Below are 23,159 nucleotides of genomic sequence, written 5' to 3'. Positions count from 1 at the left end.
ACTTGTTCTCCCCACTGTATATATACACTGCTCAAAAACATAAGGGAACACTTAAACAACACAATGTAACTCCAAGTCAATCACACTTCTGTGAAATCAAACTGTCCACGTAGGAAGCAACACTGATTGACAATAAATTTCACATGCTGTTGTGCAAATGGAATAGACAAAAGGTGGAAATTATAGGCAATTAGCAAGACACCCCCAATAAAGGAGTGGTTCTGCAGGTGGTGACCACAGACCACTTCTCAGTTCCTATGCTTCCTGGCTGATGTTTTGGTCACTTTTGAATGCTGGCGGTGCTTTCACTCTAGTGTTAGCATGAGACGGAGTCTACAACCCATACAAGTGGCTCAGGTAGTGCAGCTCATCCAGGATGGCACATCAATGCGAGCTGTGGCAAGAAGGTTTGCTGTGTCTGTCAGCGTAGTGTCCAGAGCATGGAGGCGCTACCAGGAGACAGGCCAGTACATCAGGAGATGTGGAGGAGGCCGTAGGAGGGCAACAACCCAGCAGCAGGACCGCTACCTCCGCCTTTGTGCAAGGAGGAGCACTGCCAGAGCCCTGCAAAATGACCTCCTTGCATACTGAGCCAGAGAACCTATGTTAGTCGAAATAGAACAGACCGCATCCTAAGCTCTAAGAGCCTGACATTGCCCCGGCCTCTACGGTTCAATGAGTCATCAATTTTGCCCACAGAGATTTCAAATTCACTTATCATTGATCAGACGTCACAGGTCCAGTTTGTCAGACTTTGAGGAGTATGACTCAGATACCACTACAGATGGAGAGTACTACTTGAGCAGTGGTGATTGGGAGAAAGAGTCAATACTCTAGCAAAGGGGGGATGTTTTGAGTAACATTGTGCAAATATTTTTATTTAGCAATTCACATTTTTGTGAAAATTATTTCTTACAGGCCTCTGTATTGTTGAAAAACATGACTAAAACGGGACTAAATCTATGCATTAATTGAATTCATATTTTAGGCAACAATCACATCTCTACTGTTGCAGGGCTCTATGCTTTTTTACAAGTTGAAAAATGTTTGCAAACACAAATAAATTGAAGAGCACAATGAAAAATATTTGAGGTAATAAAACTAGAATCTTACATTTTTCTAGTTTCACTGGTGCTCCTAAATAAAAATTCCAGGTCGCACAGCTAGATGTTTAAGCGCATATGCGAGTAAAATGCTCGCACCGTAGAGCCCTGCGTTGCACATATAAGCACAGTTAATATTTTTGTTTAAATATTTTTTGTTAAGCCTATGTACTGTTGCTTTGCGTAAGCGGAACTAAAGTATGGATCCCAGTGGACTACACCGAGGATATTTTCATGGTACATTCACAGTCTGGAAAAAAGTTCGAGTGACATTAAACGAATCTTGTTTAATTAAAAGCGTGTAATATACGGTATTCTTCTGTAATATCCAATCGATAATTGGTCTGTGTAAACAAATGCTTTTTCCTGTGCGTATTTCATCAAAATTCCTCAATACCCACGAGTCCATACATCGTCCAATCACACTCCGCCAAATCAAAACTTCACCCCCCGATCTCCACCCTTTTCTGAAGACGAGATGCTGCCTGCATAATTGGTACCCTAAAAATATATATTAGTTTGCTAGTCTACTTTTAGAAATTAACTATGACGCGTAAAGATAATCTACTCATCCCTATACGGAGTTTATTTCCGTTAGTTTGTATAGTTTTAATATTATCCACATGTTGTAGTGACTTTCCGTGTTGTCAAGCTAGTGAAGTCGGTCCTGAAAAATGTCTTGTTTGGGGTCCAGGGCTCGACCCAAAAGTCGTTTTGCCCGTCCGATACTTCATCATCCAGACTGTCAACTCAGCTGGGGAAAACTTCACCCTCTCTCCAGGTAAGTGTTGATAAACTGCAGAATTACCTCAAATCAATGGGCGCAACCGACTGAAGACGAAAGTTGAGTGACGTCGGGGGAGGTGCATCTGCGACAGCCGAAAGTAATGTGGTTTTCCAAAGCAAGGCTCAGATCAATATTTTATTTAACTAGGCAAGTCAGTTAAGAACAAATTCTTATTTTTAAGACAGATTTTTACCTTGGGATTCAATCTAGCAACCTTTCGGTCACTGGCCCAACGCCCCAACCACTAGGCTACCTGCCGCCTCAAGAAATGCAGTGTTGTCATTGTTTATGGCAGCGTTGCCATTGTTTATAAAATGTTTTCTTTATGTCGAAAAAACATTTATCCAACACCAATATCACACACTCGCAACCTGGAATCACATGTGTGCAATCAATTAGTGAGGGAGAGCCTCAATCACATGTAGCCTCATTCTCTGTAGGCTACACATGAATTGTAGCAAATTGGTTTCTGTTTCTTTCGCGTGGGTCAAGTAAAAACACCCTAATGATTGCTTGACAATAGCGCCTCCCACAATGCAGGTGATGGCTGCAGGATGAAATTGGTGAAGAGCAACTGCAGAAATTTGAAGTCAACTTCATGACCTTTGATCTCATGATTTTTGTAAGGTTCATGCAGTGCATAGTCACTTTAACTCAACCTACATGTACATATTACCTCAGCTAACCGGTGCCCCCTGTATATAGCCTTTCTACTGTTATTTTACTGCTGCTCTTTAATTATTTGTTTTAAAAATGTTTTAACTGATCTGTTTTTTACTTATACTTATTTTTCTTAAAACTGCATTGTTGGTTAATGGCTTGTAAGTAAGCAGTGGACATGTAGACGCAAGTCAGACAATTTTTATCCCAGAATGCAACACACTTTGAAAGGCTGTGAACAACGATAGTCACCGACTTGACAAAAGTGATCCGGTCGAACGCACCCAATTATTTCATATCTGTTGGATGTTCATCCCTTATCAAAGATCTCTTTTGGGAAACTTTTTAGCAACCCATCCTTTTTAAGGCATTTTACCCCAATATCAATTGAGATCTCATATACAATGGGGAGTTTGTCATCTACCAAATACATGTTTTTGTTGCTCTAGCCAATGTTTTATTGCTGCACAAAATCAAACTCTTAAACAGTGTCCATGATTGGGGACCCTTTTATTCCCCCAGTTAGCTTAGTCTTTGCAGACTGAAAATTACTCCATCTCTAATTGACCCTATGGTTACATTATTGTTTCCATTATAGAGGTGATCCATCTAACTAATTTTATTTCTCTTTACATGTAGGTAAAGACTCATTCAGAGTGAAGATTGTCTCACTCTCACAGAAGGAGCATGTCCGCATCCACGTCCCCCTCCCCCTGGACAGAGGAGATGGTTCTTTTCTGATGAGGTACCGTCTGTATGGCAGTATCCTCAAGGGACTGAAGGTCGAAGTACTCTACAGAGACAGTCACGTTGCAAAGTCACCTTACACCCTACAAGGTACCTATATCAGTCAATGGCTAACTTTCACAGATTATTTCAATGAAAGCAGATTAGTGTGATCATTTGACAGAAATTACAAGTGAACTCCTCATCAGAGTATGCCTGTATGAATAATATAGGCTAGATCAGTGTATCCTCCAATACCCCCAACAGCACACATTTTTATTGTAGCCCCAGACAAAAATACCTAATTTAACTTGTCAAGGGCTTGATGATTAGTTGACAAGTAGAATCAGGTGTGCTTGTCCAGGGCCATAACAAAAATATGTACTGTTGGGGGGACTGGAGCTGGGAAACACTTGATTAGATGGCAGTATGTTGTAAATTTTATCTATTCTCACTGCTTCCACATGATGCATCCCTTTGGTTGTATATACTCAGGCCCAGTCTATCATGAGTACTGTGACTGCCCAGAGCATGATGTTCCCACCTGGCAGAGCATTATGCAGTGTCCTGCTGAGGAACCCCAGATCCAGAGGGACTTCAATGCCTTCCCCTCCATTGACCTGCAGCGCCTCCTACAGGAAGTTCCCCGCCGGTTCTCCAACAGAGGAGGTCTCATTCACTATGCTGTCATCAACAACCAGGTGTACCGTCGCTCGCTGGGAAAATACACTGACTTCAAGATGTTCTCTGATGAGATGTTACTATCCCTAGCCAGGAAGGTAAAGAGTTGCTTTGTGGGGGGTTTTGTGTGCAGGTCTCTGTCCTTTCATCAAGAAGTATGATCATGTTCCTTTCTGAACTGTTTTGTGATACTTTGTCCCTTGCCTGAAACTCTCCTAATACCGTATTTTCAATATAATTGTTTAGTTCATTGTTCTGCATAAACTGAGCTCCCATGTCTTTGTCTCTGAATTTGAATTGAAAGGTGAGGCTGCCTGATGTGGAATTTTACATCAATGTAGGAGACTGGCCAATGGAAACAAGGAAAGCAGATGACGATCCTGGGCCTGTTCCAATCATCTCCTGGTGTGGCTCCACAGACACCCGAGACATCATCCTGCCCACCTACGACATCACTCACTCAACCCTGGAGACCATGAGGGGCGTTTCCAATGACCTACTGTCAGTCCAAGGCAACACAGGTAAGATGTATAACCTCATACACTATCCCTTAACCTCATTCTGCTTACTTACACCTCATTACTCACAATAACCTTATTCTGTTTCCTTGGTGTCTAGGTCCCCCTTGGGCCAACAAAACGGAACAGGCCTTCTTCCGTGGCCGGGACAGTCGTGAAGAGCGCCTTCACCTAGTCACTCTGTCCAAGAAAAACCCAGAGCTGCTAGACGCCGGGATCACTGGCTGGTTCTTTTTCAGGGAAAGGGAGAAGGATCTGGGGAAAGCAAATCTTGTTGGATTCTTTGACTTCTTCAAGGTGAGGGAACATTCTGAACACTCCAATCACCCAAAGCCAGCAGTTTCCCATTTGAAAACTGATTTTACCTGTGTGAGAAGATAAAGAAATGTTAGCCGTTGTTGATTTAATTTATTTATTCAGAACTGTGACACCTTGAGTTCCCTCTCCCATTTATAGTATAAGTATCAGGTGAACGTGGATGGCACAGTGGCAGCTTACAGGTTCCCTTACCTAATGCTGGGGAACAGTTTGGTGCTGAAGCAGATCTCACCATATTATGAGCATTTCTACACCCATCTGAAGCCAGGCACCCACTACATCCCTGTGAAGAGGAGTCTCTCTGACCTCATCCAAAAGATTGAGTGGGCTAAGGTAAGAAGGGAGAGAGTCAAATCCCCCCCCAAAATTGTCACTTGTTACGTAAACAATATGGGGGAAACTAATAGTGAAATGCTTACTTACGGGCCCCTCCCAACAATGCAGAGAGAAAAAATAATAGAAAGATAACATGAGGAATAAATACACAATGAGTAATGATAATTTGGTAATATACAGTGAATTCGGAAAGTATTCAGACCCCTTCACTTTTTCCACATTTTGTTACTTTACAGCCTTATTCTAAAATTGATTAAATTAATGTTTTCCCTCATCAATCTACACACAATACCCCATAATGACAAAGCGAAAAAGTTTTGACATTTTTGCAAATGTATTGAAAATAAAAAACATACCGTATTCAGACCCTTTGCTACGAGACTCGAAATTGAGCTCAGTTGCATCCTGTTTCCATTGATCATCCTTGAGATTTTCTACAACTTGATTGGAGTCCACCTGTGGTAAATTCAATTGATTGGACATGATTTGGAAAGGCACCTGTCTATATAAGGTGCCACAGTTGACACTGCATGTCAGAGCAAAAACAAAGCCATGAGGTTGATGGAATTGTCCGTAGAGCTCTTGAGACAGGATTGTGTCGAGGCACAGATCTGGGGAAGGGTACCAAAAAATGTCTGGTCACTGAACAGAAACCAATGGCCACTCTGACAGAGTTCTAGAGTTCCTCTGTGGAGATGGGAGAACCTTCCAGAAGGACAACCATCTCTGCAGCACTCCATCAATCAGGCCTTTATGGTAGAGTGGCCAGATGGAAGCCACTCCTGAGTAAAAGGCACATGACAGCCCGCTTGGAGTTTGCCAAAAGGCACCTAAAGGACTCTGACCATGAGATACAAGATTATCTGGCCTGATGAAACCAAGATTGAACTATTTGGCCTGAATGCCAAGCGTAACATCTGGAGGAAGCCAGGCACCATCCCTACGGTGAAGCATGGTGGTGGTGGCAGCATCATGCTGTGGGGATGTTTTTCAGTGGGAGGGACTTGGAGACTGGTCAGGATCGAGGGAAAGATGAACGGAGCAAAGTACAGAGAGATCCTTGATTAAAAACCTGCTCCACTGTGCTCAGGACTTCAGACTGGGGTGAAGGTTCAGCTTCCAGCAGGACAATGACCCTAAGCACACAGCCAAGACAACGAAGGAGTGGCTTCTCTGAATGTCAAATTAAGAATAAGGCTTTAACTTAACAAAATGTGGAAAAAGTCAAGGGGTATGAATACTTTCCGAATGCACTGTAGGTAGGGGTAAAGTGACTAGGCAACAGGATAGATAATAAGCAGTAGTAGCAGCGTATGTGATGAGTCAAAAGAGTTAGTGCAAAGGGGGTCAATGCAGATAGGTTTGGTTAACTATTTAGCAGTCTTATGGCTTGGGGTAGGTAGAAGCTGTTCAGGGCCCTGTTGGTTCCAAACTTGGTGCATCAGTACTGCTTGGCATGCAGTAGCAGCGAGAACAGTATGACTTGGGTGGCTGGAGTCTTTGACAATTTTTAGGGCCTTCCTCTGACACTGCCTGGTATAGAGGTCCTGGATGGCAGGGAGCTCAGCTCCAGTGATGTACTCGCACTACCCTCTGTAACGCCTTGCGTCGTATGCCAAGCAGTAAGTGCATGTTAAAGAAGGACATGCAAAGGAGTGCTTGTCAATGTTTGTCAATATGCATTGCTACCATTTGTATGTTTGTCTGCTTGCAATGCGAATGCATTTTTTTACCATTAGGATTTAGCTGTTTTTTTGTGGATATTTGATTAAGATAGTAATGTCTTTATTTTCCCTGCAGGAGAATGATGCTGAAGCACAGGCAATCGCTAAAGCAGGCCAGGCAATTGTAAGAGAGCTGGTACAACCGAACAGACTGTACTGTTACTATTATAGTGTGCTACAGGTAATTGCCTCCTGGGAGTGTTTTTATGCTATGCTTGCCAATGCTAAATCAGCTCATATATTAAGGTAGCATTCTTATCATTGATAAAAGAAACCCGGCTGAGGAAGTTCTTTCCTGTCATAACAGATGTACTCTGAGCGTCAGACAAGCCGGCCGACACAACATCCAGATATGGAGCTGGTGCCCCAGCCTTCAGACCAGAGTGCCCTTTGCAGCTGTCAGCGAGAGCCTCAAATAGATGATCCCAGCCGGAAAAAGGATGAACTCTGATCAAAACACTGTGAAAGGAAAGGGGAGAGACCCTAGCTATTTCAATACAGAAAGTGCTTATTAAAGGAAGAATTACTGCTATGATCAGGACTGCTAGCTAAGTGGATGTACCAACATTCATATAGAGAAATATTCCATTTGGAATATGACGTCACAGCTCACTTTGCTGAGCCTGGAATATGACTGCTTTATTGACAAGACCATTATGCAAACATCTATTTCCACTGTTTTCACTGTCCTCTGTGATATTTTGTACTGCATTTTGTAATTGTATGATGGTCATCATGATTACATTTTTATAAAAATGTATATATTTTTTATATTTTCTTATATTGCCTTTGATGTTGTTAACCTCCTGATTGACCAAGATCATGTCCTTTGCCTTGGTTATTTATTTTTTATTTTATATAACCTTTATTTATTAACTAGGCAAGTCAGTTATAAACACATTCTTATTTACAATGATGGCCTACCAAAAGACCCGCTACAGGGATGGGGGCTGGGATTAAAAATAAAAAAATAAAAAAATTGGACAAATCACATCACGACAAATGAGACAAAACAACACTACATAAAGAGAAACCTAAGACGACAACATAGCATGGCAGCAATGTCCATTACTATAGATATTCCTTGGATGGGGACAATATAAAACAATTTGTTGGCATGATATACTATAGATTGATTGCTTTTTGGACTCTTCTAAAGCAGGTTAGCGTTTTTCGGCATAAATGTTGGTCTGGAAGAGGCTCTGCAGAGTGGTCACTAGCTGGCACAGCCACAAAGTCATCAAATCTGCTAACTGCTAACCATAATGCCTAACCTTAAATTAAGACCAAAAAGCGAAATGTTTTCATGAATTTGTACAATATAGCTACGTTTCACTTTGCGGTTCAACCATCTAGCGGAAATCGCTAAATTCTGCCTTCAGAGCAAGACTCGTGACAATAACCTATGATTGTGCAATTAAACTACATATTTGCCTCATAGTTACTGTTGCTTGTGGTCCATCAGTCTTGTCTATAACTAAGACTAAAAATCTGAAAAATGAGGGGACACCCGGATTTGAACCGGGGACCTCTTGATCTGCAGTCAAATGCTCTACCACTGAGCTATACCCCCTGCGCGTGTAAATGAAGGAATATTTTAACATATATAACTACTTATTGAACAGCACATAGATGACTATGCGTATATTGTTACATTTACGTAGGGTATGCTTTAGTACTAATAGCTACTCGTTCAACAGCACAGATGGCTATGCTTAGATTGTAAAGCTTACGTAGAGTATTACAACATTGACTTCACTTTGGACTGCTTGTGGTTTTATTTCCTAGATAATTTAAATGTTTTGACTAAAGTCTATCGCTACAGTTTTGATACAAACCAAGTATATTTTTCTAGTAGTAGCTCGACGCTATCTAGTTGTGGTGATGTGTGTTTTGTCCTACATTTTTATTTTTATTTTTAATCCCAGCCCTCGTCCCCGCAGGAGGCCGTTTTCCTTTTGGTAGGCCATCATTGTAAATAAGAATTTGTTCTTACCTAACTTGTCCAGTTAAATAAAATAAATATAAAGTTTCAGAGCCTACACCGGAAGTAGGCAGTCAGTATTTGTTCATTTGAATGACAAGACAGCAGCCATGGTGAGCATTTTGAGTAGTTTGCTAGCCAGCTTTGTAACAATTTCTTATAACCCAGTATCATATAGCATATTACTCTAGAAAAGCTTTTCATACTGATCCCATTTCGAGAGGTCAAAAACAATGACCCTCTTGACCTAAAATCCAAGCCGATCCTTTTTCACCTTTGATTCCTATCCTTGTGACCGACTGGTATTCAAAATCATTACAAATGATTTTACTCTTTACCAACCAAGTCTAGTTAATATCTTACAATCACCTTCATCCTAACTATCTAGATAAGTAGCTAGCTGACGTTAGCTAACCATTTACCGGTATAGTAGCCAGCTAGCTTTGTTTGGTCCATCCATACCAATGATCCATCATACTAGCTAGTTAGCCAGTTTTCTAGGAATTTGCTAGCTAGCTAGTTACCTTGCTAAATGTACTAAGCTAACAAAATGATTGTACATTTAATTGCTATCTAGTTAGTTTTCAGTGTCTTTGATTGTGTACTACACAGGCATCTGTCTTTCCCACACTTTATTACACTGTCATCTTATCCTAGGAGACTCGGCGCTTGACTTCCTACAAAGGGTGTGTTCGTAAATTCACTCTGGCTATCAACTCCAATTTCAGTGCACTCTCGTCTAAGTGTGCCAGATTGCAGAATAACTTAGGAATTCCTACAAAGTTCCAACCTTGCCCTAGACACACTCAGTGGGAGTGATGAGAGCATCTGGTTTGAGGATGTTCTTAATGGTGAGTATTTGAATACTATAAAAAAAAAAAAGTTGCACACACTAATCAATTATGCCCCTGATCATTTAATGGGTGTAGCACCCAACGTTTTGGCACACAGTGGCTTCTTCAATCCTGAAGAAAGAACAACACTGCATGCCGAAACGTTGGTTGCTACACCCATTAAATGTTTTGGCGCATAATTAGTATGCAACTTTATTTGTATAGTTTACTGTTTACTAGAGTATTTGAAAACTGCCATCATTCAGCTGTTTTACAAAGGGGTGTGACTAATGTGGTCATATTTATATTTTCTTGCAGATCCAGCTCAATGTGAATTGATGGGAGAGCCACATCTCAGGATGGAGTACAAGTTGGGACTGATGTAAGTCTCCCAACTAGTGTTACATTTGTCTGTGGGTTTATTTCTGTATTTAAGTTTCTTACATGCCAGATACATTCATATTTCACACTGCAATTGTATGAGGATGGACAACATGTTGTTTAATGTAGTTTTTATTATTGGTTTGTGTTACGAAGCAGCACACAGGCGTTTTTAATAGAAAATAAGCAACTCACAAGAGTCGTACCTTCCTATACTGCAGTCCACAGAGAACATTACTCATGTTTATATAGTCAATTCATTTGAGTTCATCTGTTGTAGCAAACTCCATTTGACATTATCTTAACTATTAGGACAACACTGCTTCAACTTAGTAGGGAAGGTAACTAGGACAGTTTAAAGAAAACACTCAGTGGTAGCATTTATTTGATTTACAGCAGTACCAGAGTATTCTGCTTCATCTTTGCACATACAGTATATAACATATGTCTGCACTAAATGTTTTGGTTGCTTATGAGCATTTACTGATATAAAATGGTTGATAAAATACAGGTACAATAGATGTCTTTGTATAGGGTAACGACTAAAGGAGGAAAATAGTTATTAAAAAGCTTTCAGTACAATCTTAAATGTTTACATTGAATGAAAGTCAAAAAATGTCTATATGAATAAAACACTTTTTTCCTAACAATGTGCAGAATAAACAGTAAAACTTAAATGGATGCCGATAATATGATGTAGATATGGATCCATGATCCTGTCTGTTGTAAACCTTCAGTCTAGCTTCTCCTCCTGGAAGTAGTCTGCCTCATTGAGATGGTCCTGGAACTTCTCATATTCCTAAGAGAGAGACATGGGAGTGAAACAGCGAGTGATGGTCAGTAAAGAAAATCAGAGAGCATTGCTTTCTATTCTACACATGTGGAGTTTGGGGGAACAAGTAAAGAGGGTTTACTGAAACAGGCATTAGATAACTCTTTCTTGAACTGTTGGTTAAGAGGTTGTAAGTAGGCATTACACGGTAAGGTCTACACTTGTTGTATTCGGCGCATGTGACAAAGTTTGATTTGATGATTCAATGAGGAGTACTGTCATTTTATGGAGAGTAAGTGGGGTATATACCTCTGAGATCCAGCCACTCTCCTCCAGTTTTGTGAACACCCTTTTCACAGTTTCCTTCACCGGCTCCTCCTCGGCATTCTTTTCCTCCTCCATCACTGTCCGGCAGTGTTGAAACAAGTGGTACTTGAAGTGTTTCAGAGCATGATACACCTCTGTTCGGCTGGCACAAACAGAGCCCACACTGAAAGCCTGTAATTTAGGAAAGACATGCAAGGTAAACCCGTTGTGGAAAACCCTCTCAGACAAACTGCAAACCTGACATTTCACAAAAGGTTAAATTGGTGCAAGGATAAGGATACATAATTATTTGATCTGATGTTGATCTGTTGTGATGTACTTTTTGTTAGGGTGGATTTTATGGGATGCCAACATCACGTACTAAATATGTTCATCTGGGGACAGCGATGGATAAAACAAAGACTGTTGATTTCTTCTCAGATGTAGTACCTGTGTGTCACTGGGCATGAGTTGGTCCTCTTGGAGGCTGTTGAGGTCATACAGTTGCCCCGAGAGACTCACACTGAAACTGCACTGTCGCTGGAGCTTGCATGCCTCACAAACACTCCCATGCAATCCTAACTTCATCAGCTGGACCTTGGGGTAACACTCCACCCGCTCCTGTACATGGACACAAAAACACATACCTCAGTTTGCATATATTGTTTTTTTCAATGGAATGGAAGTCTTAGCCAAAGTACAAGCATAGATGTATACAGATCAGTGAATATGCAGCCAATGTTGAATGACTTAAGTTCTCTGAAATGTTTCTTCACCTTGTACCGGTCAGTCCAGCGGCTCCTCTGTTTTAGGTTCTCCAGGCGAGGGAGGATCATCCGCTCATCAAAGTGGAACAGCGACGCCATCATCTCCTGAGCATATCGCTTTGTCCGATCACCGCCTGCTCACAGTGATCAACCAATTAGATTCCCTACACTTGGATGATACAGTCAATTGGGGATGGTGTTAAAGACCCATTATTGTTTAAAAAAACACTTACCATAAAGAGACTTGAGAAAGGTTTCATCCAGGACGTTGATCATAAGGGATTTGACGACCACTTGAAAGTGATTGAGCTGAGACCCAGTGATGACTAGCAAAAAGAGGAAAATTAATCATAACACATATAGTAGTGGTGATTTCAGGTGTAAACATTGACCCATGATATAGTGTCAGCTAAGACTCACACTGGCGTGGAAGAGAAACAGCCTTTTCATCTGACGACGACTCCTTGTCCCCTGTCTTTTTCTTATCCTCAACTATGAAGTCCTTCTGACTGTCGCTGTCATCTGCCGCCTCTTCTTCACTACTGCCCACCAATAATTCAGGGGCATCATCATTGTGGTCATCATCCTCATCACCACTAGCATCTTTCGCTTCTTTACCTTTCTCTTCTTCACCCGAATCCTGAATCTTTACAAGCGAACAAAACATTGGTTGTAAAACAATGTTAAACATTTCCTCAGTACCTTATGGACATTTTGTGGGTGTATGTGACATGAATTTGCACAATGGATCAACACTTAAAGATACTGCATGTTATGTTATGTCGTTTACATTATATATGGTGATAAGATACCTCCAACGTGCCCCTGCGTTTCGGGACGCGGGACTTCATCTTCTTGGATAATGCCAGGAGTTGAGACTGGCGTTGCTTTCGTTTAGCTGCGGTCTCTTTGGCTTCAGCAAATTGTTTGGCATTTTGTGCAGCACTCTGGTCCTCCGAATCAGAATCTTGACTTTGCTGTTTAATGCGTTTTTTGGGAACGACTCTCCGTTTGGGTTTGGTTCCTACGTCGCTGTCAGAGTCGCTGGAACTGTCAGCGAGGACGCGCTTCCGACGAGGACGGGATCTACCTTCGCTGGAGCTACTACCTTCACTCTGTTCTCCACTGGCAGGTGTACTTTCGCTCCCGCTGTCCGAATTCTGATACTCACTCTCTGAGTCTGAGGCGCTGATGCTGGTCGTGCTCGCGCATGACTCCTCGTCACTGTCATCAAGGATAGACGACGGCAGACCGATTTGAGCCCTTTTCTTCTTTGCTTCAGCTTTATTTTTTCGCATCGTCGCGAACACTTGACGCTTGTACAGGCTTTCCATAGTTGCTTACACAGTGCTGCTAAGTTAACAGACCAAATAAAAGTTAAATAAGGTTACCAACCCTGGCTCCCTGGCTGGCTGGCTGGCTGACGTTAGCAATTAGCTAGCTAATGTGAGATGCAGAACATGCTCATTTGTGTAAAATGTCGCCTACAAAACATTATCTATGCGAGCAACCATATGTAAACAACGTTACTCTAAGTTGATACCAAGCTTTAATCTCGGTGAACCTTAAAAAAATGAAACATCCAATTGTATCTCGTGTGCACGTTTTGTTTTGTTTTTGTAGATGTTGTCTGCTTCTTCCCACTTCCGCTCTCCACTCAAAAAAAGGGCTACTAAAATCATAGCGCCGCACCTGGGCATTCTAGAGAGAAACGACTAGGTTTTCCCTTACTGGCAGACATACTACTTGTGTCAATTAAATTAGTCATTTGTATTAATCATAGGCATAGCTAATGTGAATCATGCAAATAAGGTCATTAAAACCTTATTCATGCTTCAATTCAGAAATAAATTAGTAAATTATAAAACATCTTTAAAATATCTTATTTTATTCAGGAAAAATGGTAACTGTTCTTCAAAAATAAGATAATTGGAGAACAGAATTCTGTGCAAGAATCAAATAATGTAACACATGTCAGCAATTAGAAGTCTATTTTACATTTAATAATCAGCTAAAAATCATTTTAAGCATTTATTAATTTCATGACCAGATGAGAATGGCACCATCTGACCCAGCTGATAATAAGTACTCCCCCTTGTGATCAAAGACTACACTCTGGACAGCATCATCATGGCCCAATAAACTGGACACCTGAGTAGATGCCAGCTCCACCAGCTTAACTGAGCCATCATTACTGGCGATAGCCAGTGTTCGGCCTGACGGGCTAAAGGCCATTTGGTTGCTGGGATGTGGCCCAGTGTCCATGGTTATCATGGCTGCTACTTTCCTCACATCCCATAGTTTGACCACTCCATATGAATCACAGGAGGCAACAGTGTTGCCCAGTGCATTAAAGGTGGCATGGTTGCAGGAGTGCTGGTGGCCATAGAAGGTCTGTGCACACAGGCCAATCCTGGCGTCCCACAAAGACAGGGTTTTATCAGCTGAACACGTAAGAAGAGTGTTGGAAAAGGGCAGGAAAGTAACACTGTTGACCGAGTCAACGTGGCCACGCAGCGTGCTACGACAGCGCTCGCTCTGCAGGTCCCACACCTTTGTAGTGTTGTCCATTGAGCAGGAGGCCACAAAGTCCCCACATGAGTGGAAGGAGCAGCCCCAAGTGGCATGGGTGTGACCATCCAGAGTCAGGATGCAGCGGCCTTGGGAGAAATCCCAGATCTTTACTGTTGTGTCTCCACTGGTGGTGGCCAGGCTACCACCATTTGGGTGAAAGCTGCAGCCAGAGAGCCAATCACTATGACCCTCTCCAGTCATGATCATGTCCCCCATGGGCATACCCCACAACCTCCAGAGCTGATCGTCACTGGAGGAGGCTACAATAAACTTGCGGGGGTGCAGGGCGAGACAGCTTATTGGCAGGGTATGGGCCTTCAGTGAGTTGGTGAAGCGGAATCCAGATGCTTTGGGGCAGTGTGAGGCCAGGGCTTTAATTTGGCCTAAGTAGGGGTTCACACGGCTGCTGACAGGAAACTCTGAGTCTTTCGGGTGTTTCTGAGCTGTGTTTTTAGTTGGGTCTTTGTCTTGGTCATAGAGGGCAATTCCATCATTCTGTAGCTGGACTCCTTTCCCAGACTTACTCTGATATTTCTCCTGTTGTGGGGGCAGACCTGTGTCTCTGTTGGCTGAGCGGATTGTAGATGAGGAATGTACATTACACAGGGTGGCTTCCAGGCTGTTGGCCTGGCCACATGCTCTGTCCCTCTCTAAACTGATGAGCATCTTCTGTTTCAGCGCCACTTGGTACTTATCACTCAACTGCTTCAGTGCAGGCTCATATGACCCATAGTGCTTCTTCAGTCGTTTGATGTCTTCAACAAGCCTGTTCTTTTCTTGGACAACACGCTTATGCTGCAGACGATGGAAATCCCTCTCTTTCTGAAGCTTGACCAGTGTTTCGCTAGCTTTGGAAGCTGCCTGCCTGTAGCTGTCCCGCTCTCTCTGTACATTCTTCAGCTCGTTGTCTAGAAGTTGGTTGTGTGTATACGCGTCAGGCACAAACTCCACTAGCTCGGTTTTCAACAACCCCCTCTGCTCCATTTCGTACCACTCTGCTTGGAAACAATCCAAAGTTCTGCTCATGCCCATTTTGACAAGGAAGTTGCGGAGAAAGTCGTCCACCACTTCTGGAATGTGGGAGACGGGTTGCTTAGCTGAGCTGAGCCTCTGTAACACTGACCCCGTTCCATCTGAAGCATCGCGCAATGCTCTTACCGCGGCCTCCAAATCCTCATCATCCCCCTCTGCCATGCTCCTTTCTTCATCGGCCAGAACTTCCTCATATTGATAATCGTCGTCTGAGTCATCTGGTATCAACACCTTTTCGAGGTAATATGGCCCATCGACGGATTCTTGCGCTGTTTCATTTTTCGCAGCCATTCTACCAACAACCGCTTTCTTGGTTTGTTTACCCGTCTCCATGGTCACACATTCTCGAACGCTGAGAGTTTAAACATCCTGTTTGCCAAGTGTCTATGAAAATTGATAAGCCATTCAAACCTACAGGCCAGAGAAATGTGAGTGATTTTCAATCAAAAAAAAATTTACATCTATTTTTTCCCCCAATCCTTTATTCCTCAACTACAACAATTACGCAGGAGTGCGTAAAATAGACAGAAACACACAATATCTAATGCTATTGCCATTGATTTGAATGCATTCAATGTGATAAAAAAAAGGTAATTATATAGCTAGGCCTACTTGTGTACTTCATGCCAAATTGCCAATAAAGAGAGCGAGAAATAGAAAGGGAGCGAACGAGAGAGAAAACGAAAACTGCGTTCGTTTCCTAACCTGCAATGGCAAAACAATTACAGCAGGTGGCATATTCAATTCACGGTTGACGTTATAGCACTACTCAATGACACACACCTTAGCACTGATCGCTGCACATTAAAACGTCAGTCCCCCTATATAACCTGTCCTATAATAACCTATATCCTACCTATAGGTTATTGTTCTTCCTTACCTAGGTCTATAACACAATTTTATCCATATGTCAAAGTGTCTGATCTAAACGTGCGTAAGAATTTAAATGATAAGGGTTTTAATAGCCTAACATCGAAACGTATGGCAACAGCTCTTTAAAAAAGTAAGCTGTGATCTGGCTGGTTCTTGAAATTGAACTTGACTGACAATCGGGGGCTATTATGCTTATTTTTTCAGCTGGCAACCAATAGGAAGCCTAGAACACGTGGATGCGACAGATTTGGGACTGTGACAAGTAAAGTAGCCTCAGATGTCAGTGTAGACGGGGGATGAGAGAGGGGAGGCAGCGCGGTTGACGAACATACTTTTACGCAGTCAAGCTCAGTCCGGACAAGAGGCTCACCTGTGCGGCGAAAAACATGAGCCATCCAAGTGAGAAAGATGCTTCTGACACAACCGAGAGTAAACCTAAATCCCCCATGCTCTCTTACTGCATCGAAAGCATACTCGGCCGGAGAAGTCCTCTCAAAGTCAGACTCACAGGAATGCAAAGTTTACCAGTGCTGGCTGGGAGAGTGGAGCATAATGCGTCTTTGGAAGGTAATATGTTGTTGGTTGACTTTCTCTGTAACACCTTGCACCCTACTCTGGGCGCAATATGCAATTAAATAATACATGTCCAAATGTAAACATGTCCAACTGTATATTGCATTTGCAGCTAATGGTTAAGATATAGCCCGTGCTTGACTTGGACTGAAATAGATTCCGGTACTCATTTTGGGTGCCGGTAATGTTTATACAGTATTTAGGTGCAGGAGCTCCACGATACGTTTGAGCTAATAGTCTAAAAGAGGAACAGGAGCTCAAGCAGTAAAACCTGAGGTGCCGGTAGGCCTACTCAGCTCCCGCCCATGTCAAGCACTGGATATAGCGTTCAAAACGCATACGAACAAAACAACATGAGACACACAAAAAATAGGTTTGAGTTTTAAGATTAAAACTTGTGCAGCCTGCCCTTTGCATTTAACTTAAATTTCATTAGACCCGCCTATGGGTTTTTAGAGAAGACTAGCCTATACAGGGCTATATAATAGTCTTATTAAACATATTGCATATTACGCTGTTGATTATTTATAAGTTCCTTAAAATAAACGGTCTGCCTTCACAGCCTCTCAGACAGATGCCGACATACACCTGCCCACCAAGTTGTGGCGTCTATATGGCCCAGCGGGGAAGTTCATGGACTCCAGTCGCGGAATTCGCGAGCATGAGGAGCAAAAAGATAGGGAGAGTTCTCTAGACAAAGCCCACGAAATTCTGAAAATCACTCAGGCGCCACAAGTTAACATCAGCCGCAGTAAATCATACAGGGAGAACGCGTCCCACAGTCCGACCGAGGAAGTACAGAACCTCGGGCGAGGGAAAGAGGGGCAGGGTGAACTTGGCGCCCCAAAGTTCGAGGACACTGGCAAGGAGCGCATCTGCGAAGACGTAGAAACGTCCCCAAAGAACGGGGAGAGTTTGCACATCGATGGAGATGTAAAAGATAGCGAGGACAACGTGTGCCTTTCAGCTGGCAGTGACTCAGAGGAGGGGATGCTAAAGCGAAAACAGAGGAGATACAGGACTACGTTTACAAGTTATCAACTTGAGGAGCTGGAGAGAGCTTTCCAGAAGACGCACTACCCGGATGTGTTCACGAGGTAGAATTCTCATGTGCCAGCACTTTTTTTAATCAGTTATTTTAACACTATCAAAATGTTAATCTGTTGCATATATGGCTAGGCCTATGGTTATGAAAATAAAATAAAAATTGAGCTTTCAGTTTGTGATAACCCAAATTGGGAGTCTAGATATGATTCGAAAGTTAGCCTTTTTTAATGGTAAATCCTTGCATTGAGGTGATCAACATATAAATGAACATTGTTTGGCTAAGAAATGTAAGAATATCAAACATTTATTATCATTAATAGTAATATCAGAACAGTAATATTATTTATTAAATTGTTATGAATTATTATATAACAGTCATATTACGCACTATTAGCCTACTTTTTTATTAATAATACTACTACTAATAATAATACGTGTTGTACACTATAATTCACACATAACAAAACGAAATATTAAAAGATGTGTGTGTGCGAGGAATAGAATACCAATTAAATATTATAGAGTAGGCTATTATATTGCTTTAAATATTATATTCCTTTAAACCCATTGTAATGATGATCTGACAGTGACACACAATTTTTAATTATTATTAATTATAATTGTGAAATATTGTGATTTTTTACTCATGATAATTGTGGTTGCAATTTTTTTTTAGCCTAAAATATTGTTCGAATGTGTTTAAATTATTGAGAGGTCAATTGAAGTTGGCTGCTGCAGATAGAAAGGTTTGTTAAATGGTGGAGCTATTTGTTTGCATAATTGCAACATATTTGTGAGACAGGATATCTATTGATTCAAACAGCAGAATTTTGAAGATTGATAGCTATGAATTGTCATTGTTTATTTTCATTATAAGAAGCCTACACAGAAAGTAGGCTAATCCAAACAATATTTCATATTTTATATAATGTAATTTCTATTGTATCTTTAGGCTTGTATTATTGTCATCATTGGATTTGTATGTTTAAAGCGATGATACTGAATATTATTTGCCATTTTTTCTTCTTTCAATTTAGGGAGGAGTTAGCGATGCAGTTGAATCTCACCGAGGCGCGTGTGCAAGTGAGTCTAAATTATTATTAGTTCATATTTTACATCATTATGACCATATTTATTTTCGATAGCATGCAAGAACATTATATGATATCCTATAAGAATGTGCATTATAATACAAGTGTAAAGTCTATGATAGACCTAATTGCATATTATTGGTATTATTATTATTACGTTAAGTAATACAGTTCACTTTAGACAGTGAGAGGGGAAATTATTTAAAAAACACACCAGAAAACGGAATTTGCTTCAGAGCGTTCATGACTTTATCGTGCACTTAATATCAGTTCAAACAGCCAGTATTGACGTAAGTGCCATCCTCGCATAGTGGTGGCGGGTAATGCGGTTTGATTTCCCATCTTCTTATTGTAATAGTCCTGCATTGATATGATGATGTCTCGCACTTCTAGTCAGATAGACGCCGTTATAGGTGCTAGCTACCCTCTGTATGGAGGGGAATCCTCCCTCTCTGTTCTCTTCACTGTCGACAATAATTGTTTTACTTTCAATTTGAACAAAACATGCTTTATTATCATGCCCAAATTACAATTTCAATAAGTAACACATACTAAATAGATAATACTAAGTATGTTACCAAACATTTTGAAATACTAACCATAACATAACTCTAACCCCAACGCTAGGCCTAATCGTTTTTCTTTTCCTCCCTCTATCTAAGGTGTGGTTCCAGAACCGTAGAGCTAAGTGGCGGAAACGAGAGAAATCTGGGGTTCAGACTCACCCCCAGGGCCACCCCATCTCTGAACCCCTGGGTGCAGCACACCACCTAAGCCACTACCTGGAGGGAAGTCCTTTTTCGCCCCACTCTCACCCCTCCCTGGACTGTCCCTGGACAGCTGCTACCACCTCATTCCAGGGTCTAACCCACCCCCTCACCAGCTCTTCCTCCCCCCTGGGATTTGGCCCCTTCCTGGGAGCAGCCATGTTTAGACACCCCACCTTTATTAGCCCCTCATTTGGAAGGTGAGCACCATCAGCACCTCTATTAGTAAGGCTTCATCTGATTGAAGTGGTTACTTTGGACTATATGTATAATTAATTATTTCTCACTTCTCTCCTTCCCTGACATCTTCTGTATCTATCTCTTCCAACCTTCCCTATCGCTCTTCTTCCATTGACAGACTCTTCTCCAGCATGGGTCCCCTGACACTCTTACGCCAGCCCATACCTGCAGTAGAGGCCCCAGTCCAGCCCCCAACGGCCTTGTCAGAGGCCTCCCCCTCCTCGCCTGTGGACCGCCGGGCCTCCAGTATCGCAGCACTGCGCCTCAAAGCCAAAGAGCACTCAGCTCAGCTGACACAACTCAACATCCTACCTTCCAGCACCACTGGGAAGGAGGTGTGTTGAGAGACAATAAACCCCCTCCAATTCCCTCTACATGGAGCAGGAGTCATGACCAAAGGAATAGCAGCTTTGAAGTGGTAGGCTATAGCACAACAAGGCCTCATCTTTCCCAGTTAGTTGTCCCAATGTTCTGTTACTCCAGACTGTCCACAACATGCTTTCCTCATAAACTGAGGAAGAGAGAAGAAATACAAATAGTGAACTCCCTGCCCTTTGACCCTCAGGAATGACCCATTAGCAGCCTCGCACAGGGTGCTACAAGCCACCAAAGGAACAGCTCTAGGCCCTGGAGAGGTTTAAAAGGAGAGCAATGCTGTAGATCATATAAGCCTAATGTATATTTAATGTATTGATGATATGGTGCTTGTTGATAGATAGATTTTCGCAGTCTAATTAAATTACTTGGGTAATCAAGTTATTATTTATGATCAATCATGTATGAGCCAGAAGCAAGTTTTCAGGAGGAACATTTTTACATATATATATATATATATAAAATTAAGTTTTCTTTCCTGGTTTCAGATGAATCAGTTGACAAAAAACTGTCAAATGGAAAACTTTGCACCGTTGCTTGCTTTTAACTGTGTTGAAATGAAAAATGCTAAATGAAATCATTCTGAGGACAGAATTGAGAGGTGTATTCAACAGCATGAAACAGTATTAACAAGCATGCAAAAGAGAAACAGATGTGTCTCCAAAAATACTCTTGCCCAGTATGGATTGATGTAGCCTAGTTTATTGTCCCACTGATGGATCTCAAGAGCTGGATTCAACTCTTAAACAGGGACAAAGGTGTAGATTAAGGGATTTATATGGTCATATTTATTTTGCAACAAAACGTAGACCGGCATTAAAAGACATTAAAAAAATACAGAATTTATTTTCATATGTGGTGCCGAAGCCTACCAACTCATTAGATTTAGTTTTTCCTCTTGATCTCACGTCTTAATTCGGGAGCCCTACCATTGGCTATTAACTCGATAGCAGTTACCGCGCCTTTTTAAAATATATTTTAACCTTTATTTAACTCTTCTGCTCAATTTGACCCCGTCCATGCTGCTGAACCAAATCGCGTGAAATTACCTCTCGGATTAATTTATCTTTTTATTGAAAATCCCTCGCGTCTTTTACTTACTAATCTCGTCTAATTTAAACGACACGATAAAGCGATTTTTAGATTAAAGGGTCACTGGAAGTAGCTTTATTTCTGTTTTCACCAGCTGGATTCCCTTTAGTATAGGGGCATTGTTACAAGGGCTAACTCATTCCCAACTATCTTTCCAAGTGTTTTCCAAGCGTTTACATCTATGTGTATGTGTGCGCGCATACCCAAAGAAACAGTTCGAAAAATATTTTAAAATGTAACATTGTTTTCATGATACCGCATTTCGTCGGCATCTCAAGAACGCATCTTTAAAAATGGACAATAACCCGATTAGTGAAGCCTGTTCCAGGATGAATAAACCTTAAAAATCGACGGGAGATAACGTTGAATGACTGATCGATTTTGAAAAGCAAAGAATGACTGAAGTATGGCACTCATTGTGCGACTTGCGTTAATTCCCTTGCAGCTCATTCTCCTTCATCCAATTAGAAGACTTTATTTATTAAGCGGTTTGTCATCTCATAGCTTTCCATTCAGAGCAACAAGGAAATCACGTTGTTAAAAGGCTGGGGGTTCCATTATTCCCTGAGGCAGGCTACTTACATATTCGACAATGTCATGAATAATGGCGAGAGAATAATAGTCCAGGATAGGCCTACACCAATCCCCCTTCAAAGGACTATCAGCAACACAGTAAATTGAATTTCATTGAGTAGGCTAATCCAGGCATTACAAGGAAACCCAGAGGCAAGAAGAAAACAAGGAACAGCCAAACACCTGTCATATTGTGATGGGTGGTTGAGAGGCTTTGGTATATAAGCCCCAAAGAGGGAAACAGGCCATGCTGAAACACTCCTCTGAATGCCAAGATGTTTTTGAACACATTTGACCACACACAAGTTGTTTAATCAGACTAAAGAACAACAGCACATGCAGGCAATGAAACAATAAAGGCCAACAAGTTATAATTTGGATAAACAGAGGCAAAAAATTAGTAGCCACCAATTTTAAGTTGTCACTGTGCAACGCCTCAAATGCCAGGCATTTTGTTGGATCACAAATTAGTCCATCAATAAGATAAAAATAAACTCACTGAGAGAGAGAGAGAGAGTGAGTGAGTTTACCCACTCTGTAGATGGCATATTGACTTTTCCCTCCAGGTTGGAGAAAGGGGACTATTTACTCCACCTCACAGCTGTAGGGGAGTTACAACCAAACTTTGACTTACTGCCATGTGGGCAGAGAAGGAGGAGAGAGGGAGAGAAAGGAAGAGGAAGGTGGACATTGGGGAGCTGGCTCGGAGATAGAGAGAAGTGTACAAAATATCATAACAAATTATATTCTATTATAGAAAAACATTTTCATTTTCAATAAACTTTCAAATGGCAAACTTTGCACCTATCCTTGCTTTTAACTGTGTTGCAATGAAATGAATAATGAAATCATTCTGAGGACATAATTGAGATGTGTATTCAACAGCATGAACAGTACAGAGAGCACGTGAGAGAGAGAAAAAGTTTACCCACTCTGTAGATGGGTTATTGACTTATACAAATATATATCAGAACAAATTAGAGCTCTATTATTGAATAAACATTTTCCGAAATTTGTATTTAGAAA

The 23,159-nt window shown here is 41.5% G+C and overlaps 4 protein-coding genes, 1 long non-coding RNA gene and 1 other non-coding gene across 7 annotated transcripts; 3 read left to right on the top strand and 3 right to left on the bottom strand.

The window, feature by feature from the left end:
• Positions 1 to 1,542: 1,542 nt before the first annotated feature.
• LOC139552626 (protein O-glucosyltransferase 3-like) lies at positions 1,543 to 7,624 on the top strand. Its single transcript, XM_071364515.1, has 8 exons — positions 1,543 to 1,884; positions 3,190 to 3,387; positions 3,772 to 4,055; positions 4,262 to 4,478; positions 4,576 to 4,772; positions 4,932 to 5,126; positions 6,930 to 7,034; positions 7,161 to 7,624. Exons 1-8 carry the CDS (start codon positions 1,650 to 1,652, stop codon positions 7,302 to 7,304), a joined length of 1,575 nt encoding a protein of 524 aa, XP_071220616.1. The 5' UTR covers positions 1,543 to 1,649; the 3' UTR covers positions 7,305 to 7,624.
• A 730-nt stretch (positions 7,625 to 8,354) lies between these two features.
• trnac-gca (transfer RNA cysteine (anticodon GCA)) lies at positions 8,355 to 8,426 on the bottom strand. Its single transcript has one exon. It is a non-coding gene; the product is annotated as a tRNA-Cys (tRNA).
• Positions 8,427 to 8,556: 130 nt separating this feature from the next.
• Positions 8,557 to 10,716, top strand: LOC139552629 (uncharacterized). Of its 2 annotated transcripts, none has more exons than XR_011670459.1 (3): positions 8,557 to 8,814; positions 9,495 to 9,688; positions 9,989 to 10,716. It is a non-coding gene; the product is annotated as an uncharacterized lncRNA (long non-coding RNA). The 2 variants fall into 2 exon arrangements; XR_011670458.1 differs by having other exon boundaries at positions 8,799 to 8,950.
• LOC139552627 (coiled-coil domain-containing protein 82-like) lies at positions 10,168 to 13,549 on the bottom strand. Its single transcript, XM_071364517.1, has 7 exons — positions 12,709 to 13,549; positions 12,317 to 12,542; positions 12,130 to 12,222; positions 11,906 to 12,030; positions 11,580 to 11,750; positions 11,133 to 11,321; positions 10,168 to 10,850 (listed from the first exon to the last, which is right to left on the bottom strand). The coding sequence occupies exons 1-7, from the start codon at positions 13,228 to 13,230 to the stop codon at positions 10,785 to 10,787; spliced, it is 1,392 nt and encodes a 463-aa protein (XP_071220618.1). The 5' UTR covers positions 13,231 to 13,549; the 3' UTR covers positions 10,168 to 10,784.
• A 289-nt stretch (positions 13,550 to 13,838) lies between these two features.
• On the bottom strand, positions 13,839 to 15,899 carry LOC139552625 (sperm-associated antigen 16 protein). Its single transcript, XM_071364514.1, has one exon. The coding sequence runs from the start codon at positions 15,833 to 15,835 to the stop codon at positions 13,937 to 13,939; it is 1,899 nt and encodes a 632-aa protein (XP_071220615.1). The 5' UTR covers positions 15,836 to 15,899; the 3' UTR covers positions 13,839 to 13,936.
• A 745-nt stretch (positions 15,900 to 16,644) lies between these two features.
• On the top strand, positions 16,645 to 20,560 carry LOC139552628 (aristaless-related homeobox protein-like). The gene is made up of 5 exons (XM_071364518.1): positions 16,645 to 16,942; positions 17,511 to 18,045; positions 19,033 to 19,078; positions 19,749 to 20,053; positions 20,212 to 20,560. The coding sequence occupies exons 1-5, from the start codon at positions 16,762 to 16,764 to the stop codon at positions 20,435 to 20,437; spliced, it is 1,293 nt and encodes a 430-aa protein (XP_071220619.1). The 5' UTR covers positions 16,645 to 16,761; the 3' UTR covers positions 20,438 to 20,560.
• Positions 20,561 to 23,159: the final 2,599 nt, after the last annotated feature.

The sequence above is a fragment of the Salvelinus alpinus genome, chromosome 24 (genome assembly GCF_045679555.1).
Source record: "Salvelinus alpinus chromosome 24, SLU_Salpinus.1, whole genome shotgun sequence".
Taxonomy (NCBI): domain Eukaryota; kingdom Metazoa; phylum Chordata; class Actinopteri; order Salmoniformes; family Salmonidae; genus Salvelinus; species Salvelinus alpinus.
The sequence above is the reverse complement of the archived record's forward strand: the minus strand, read 5'-3'. Positions and strand labels throughout refer to the sequence as shown.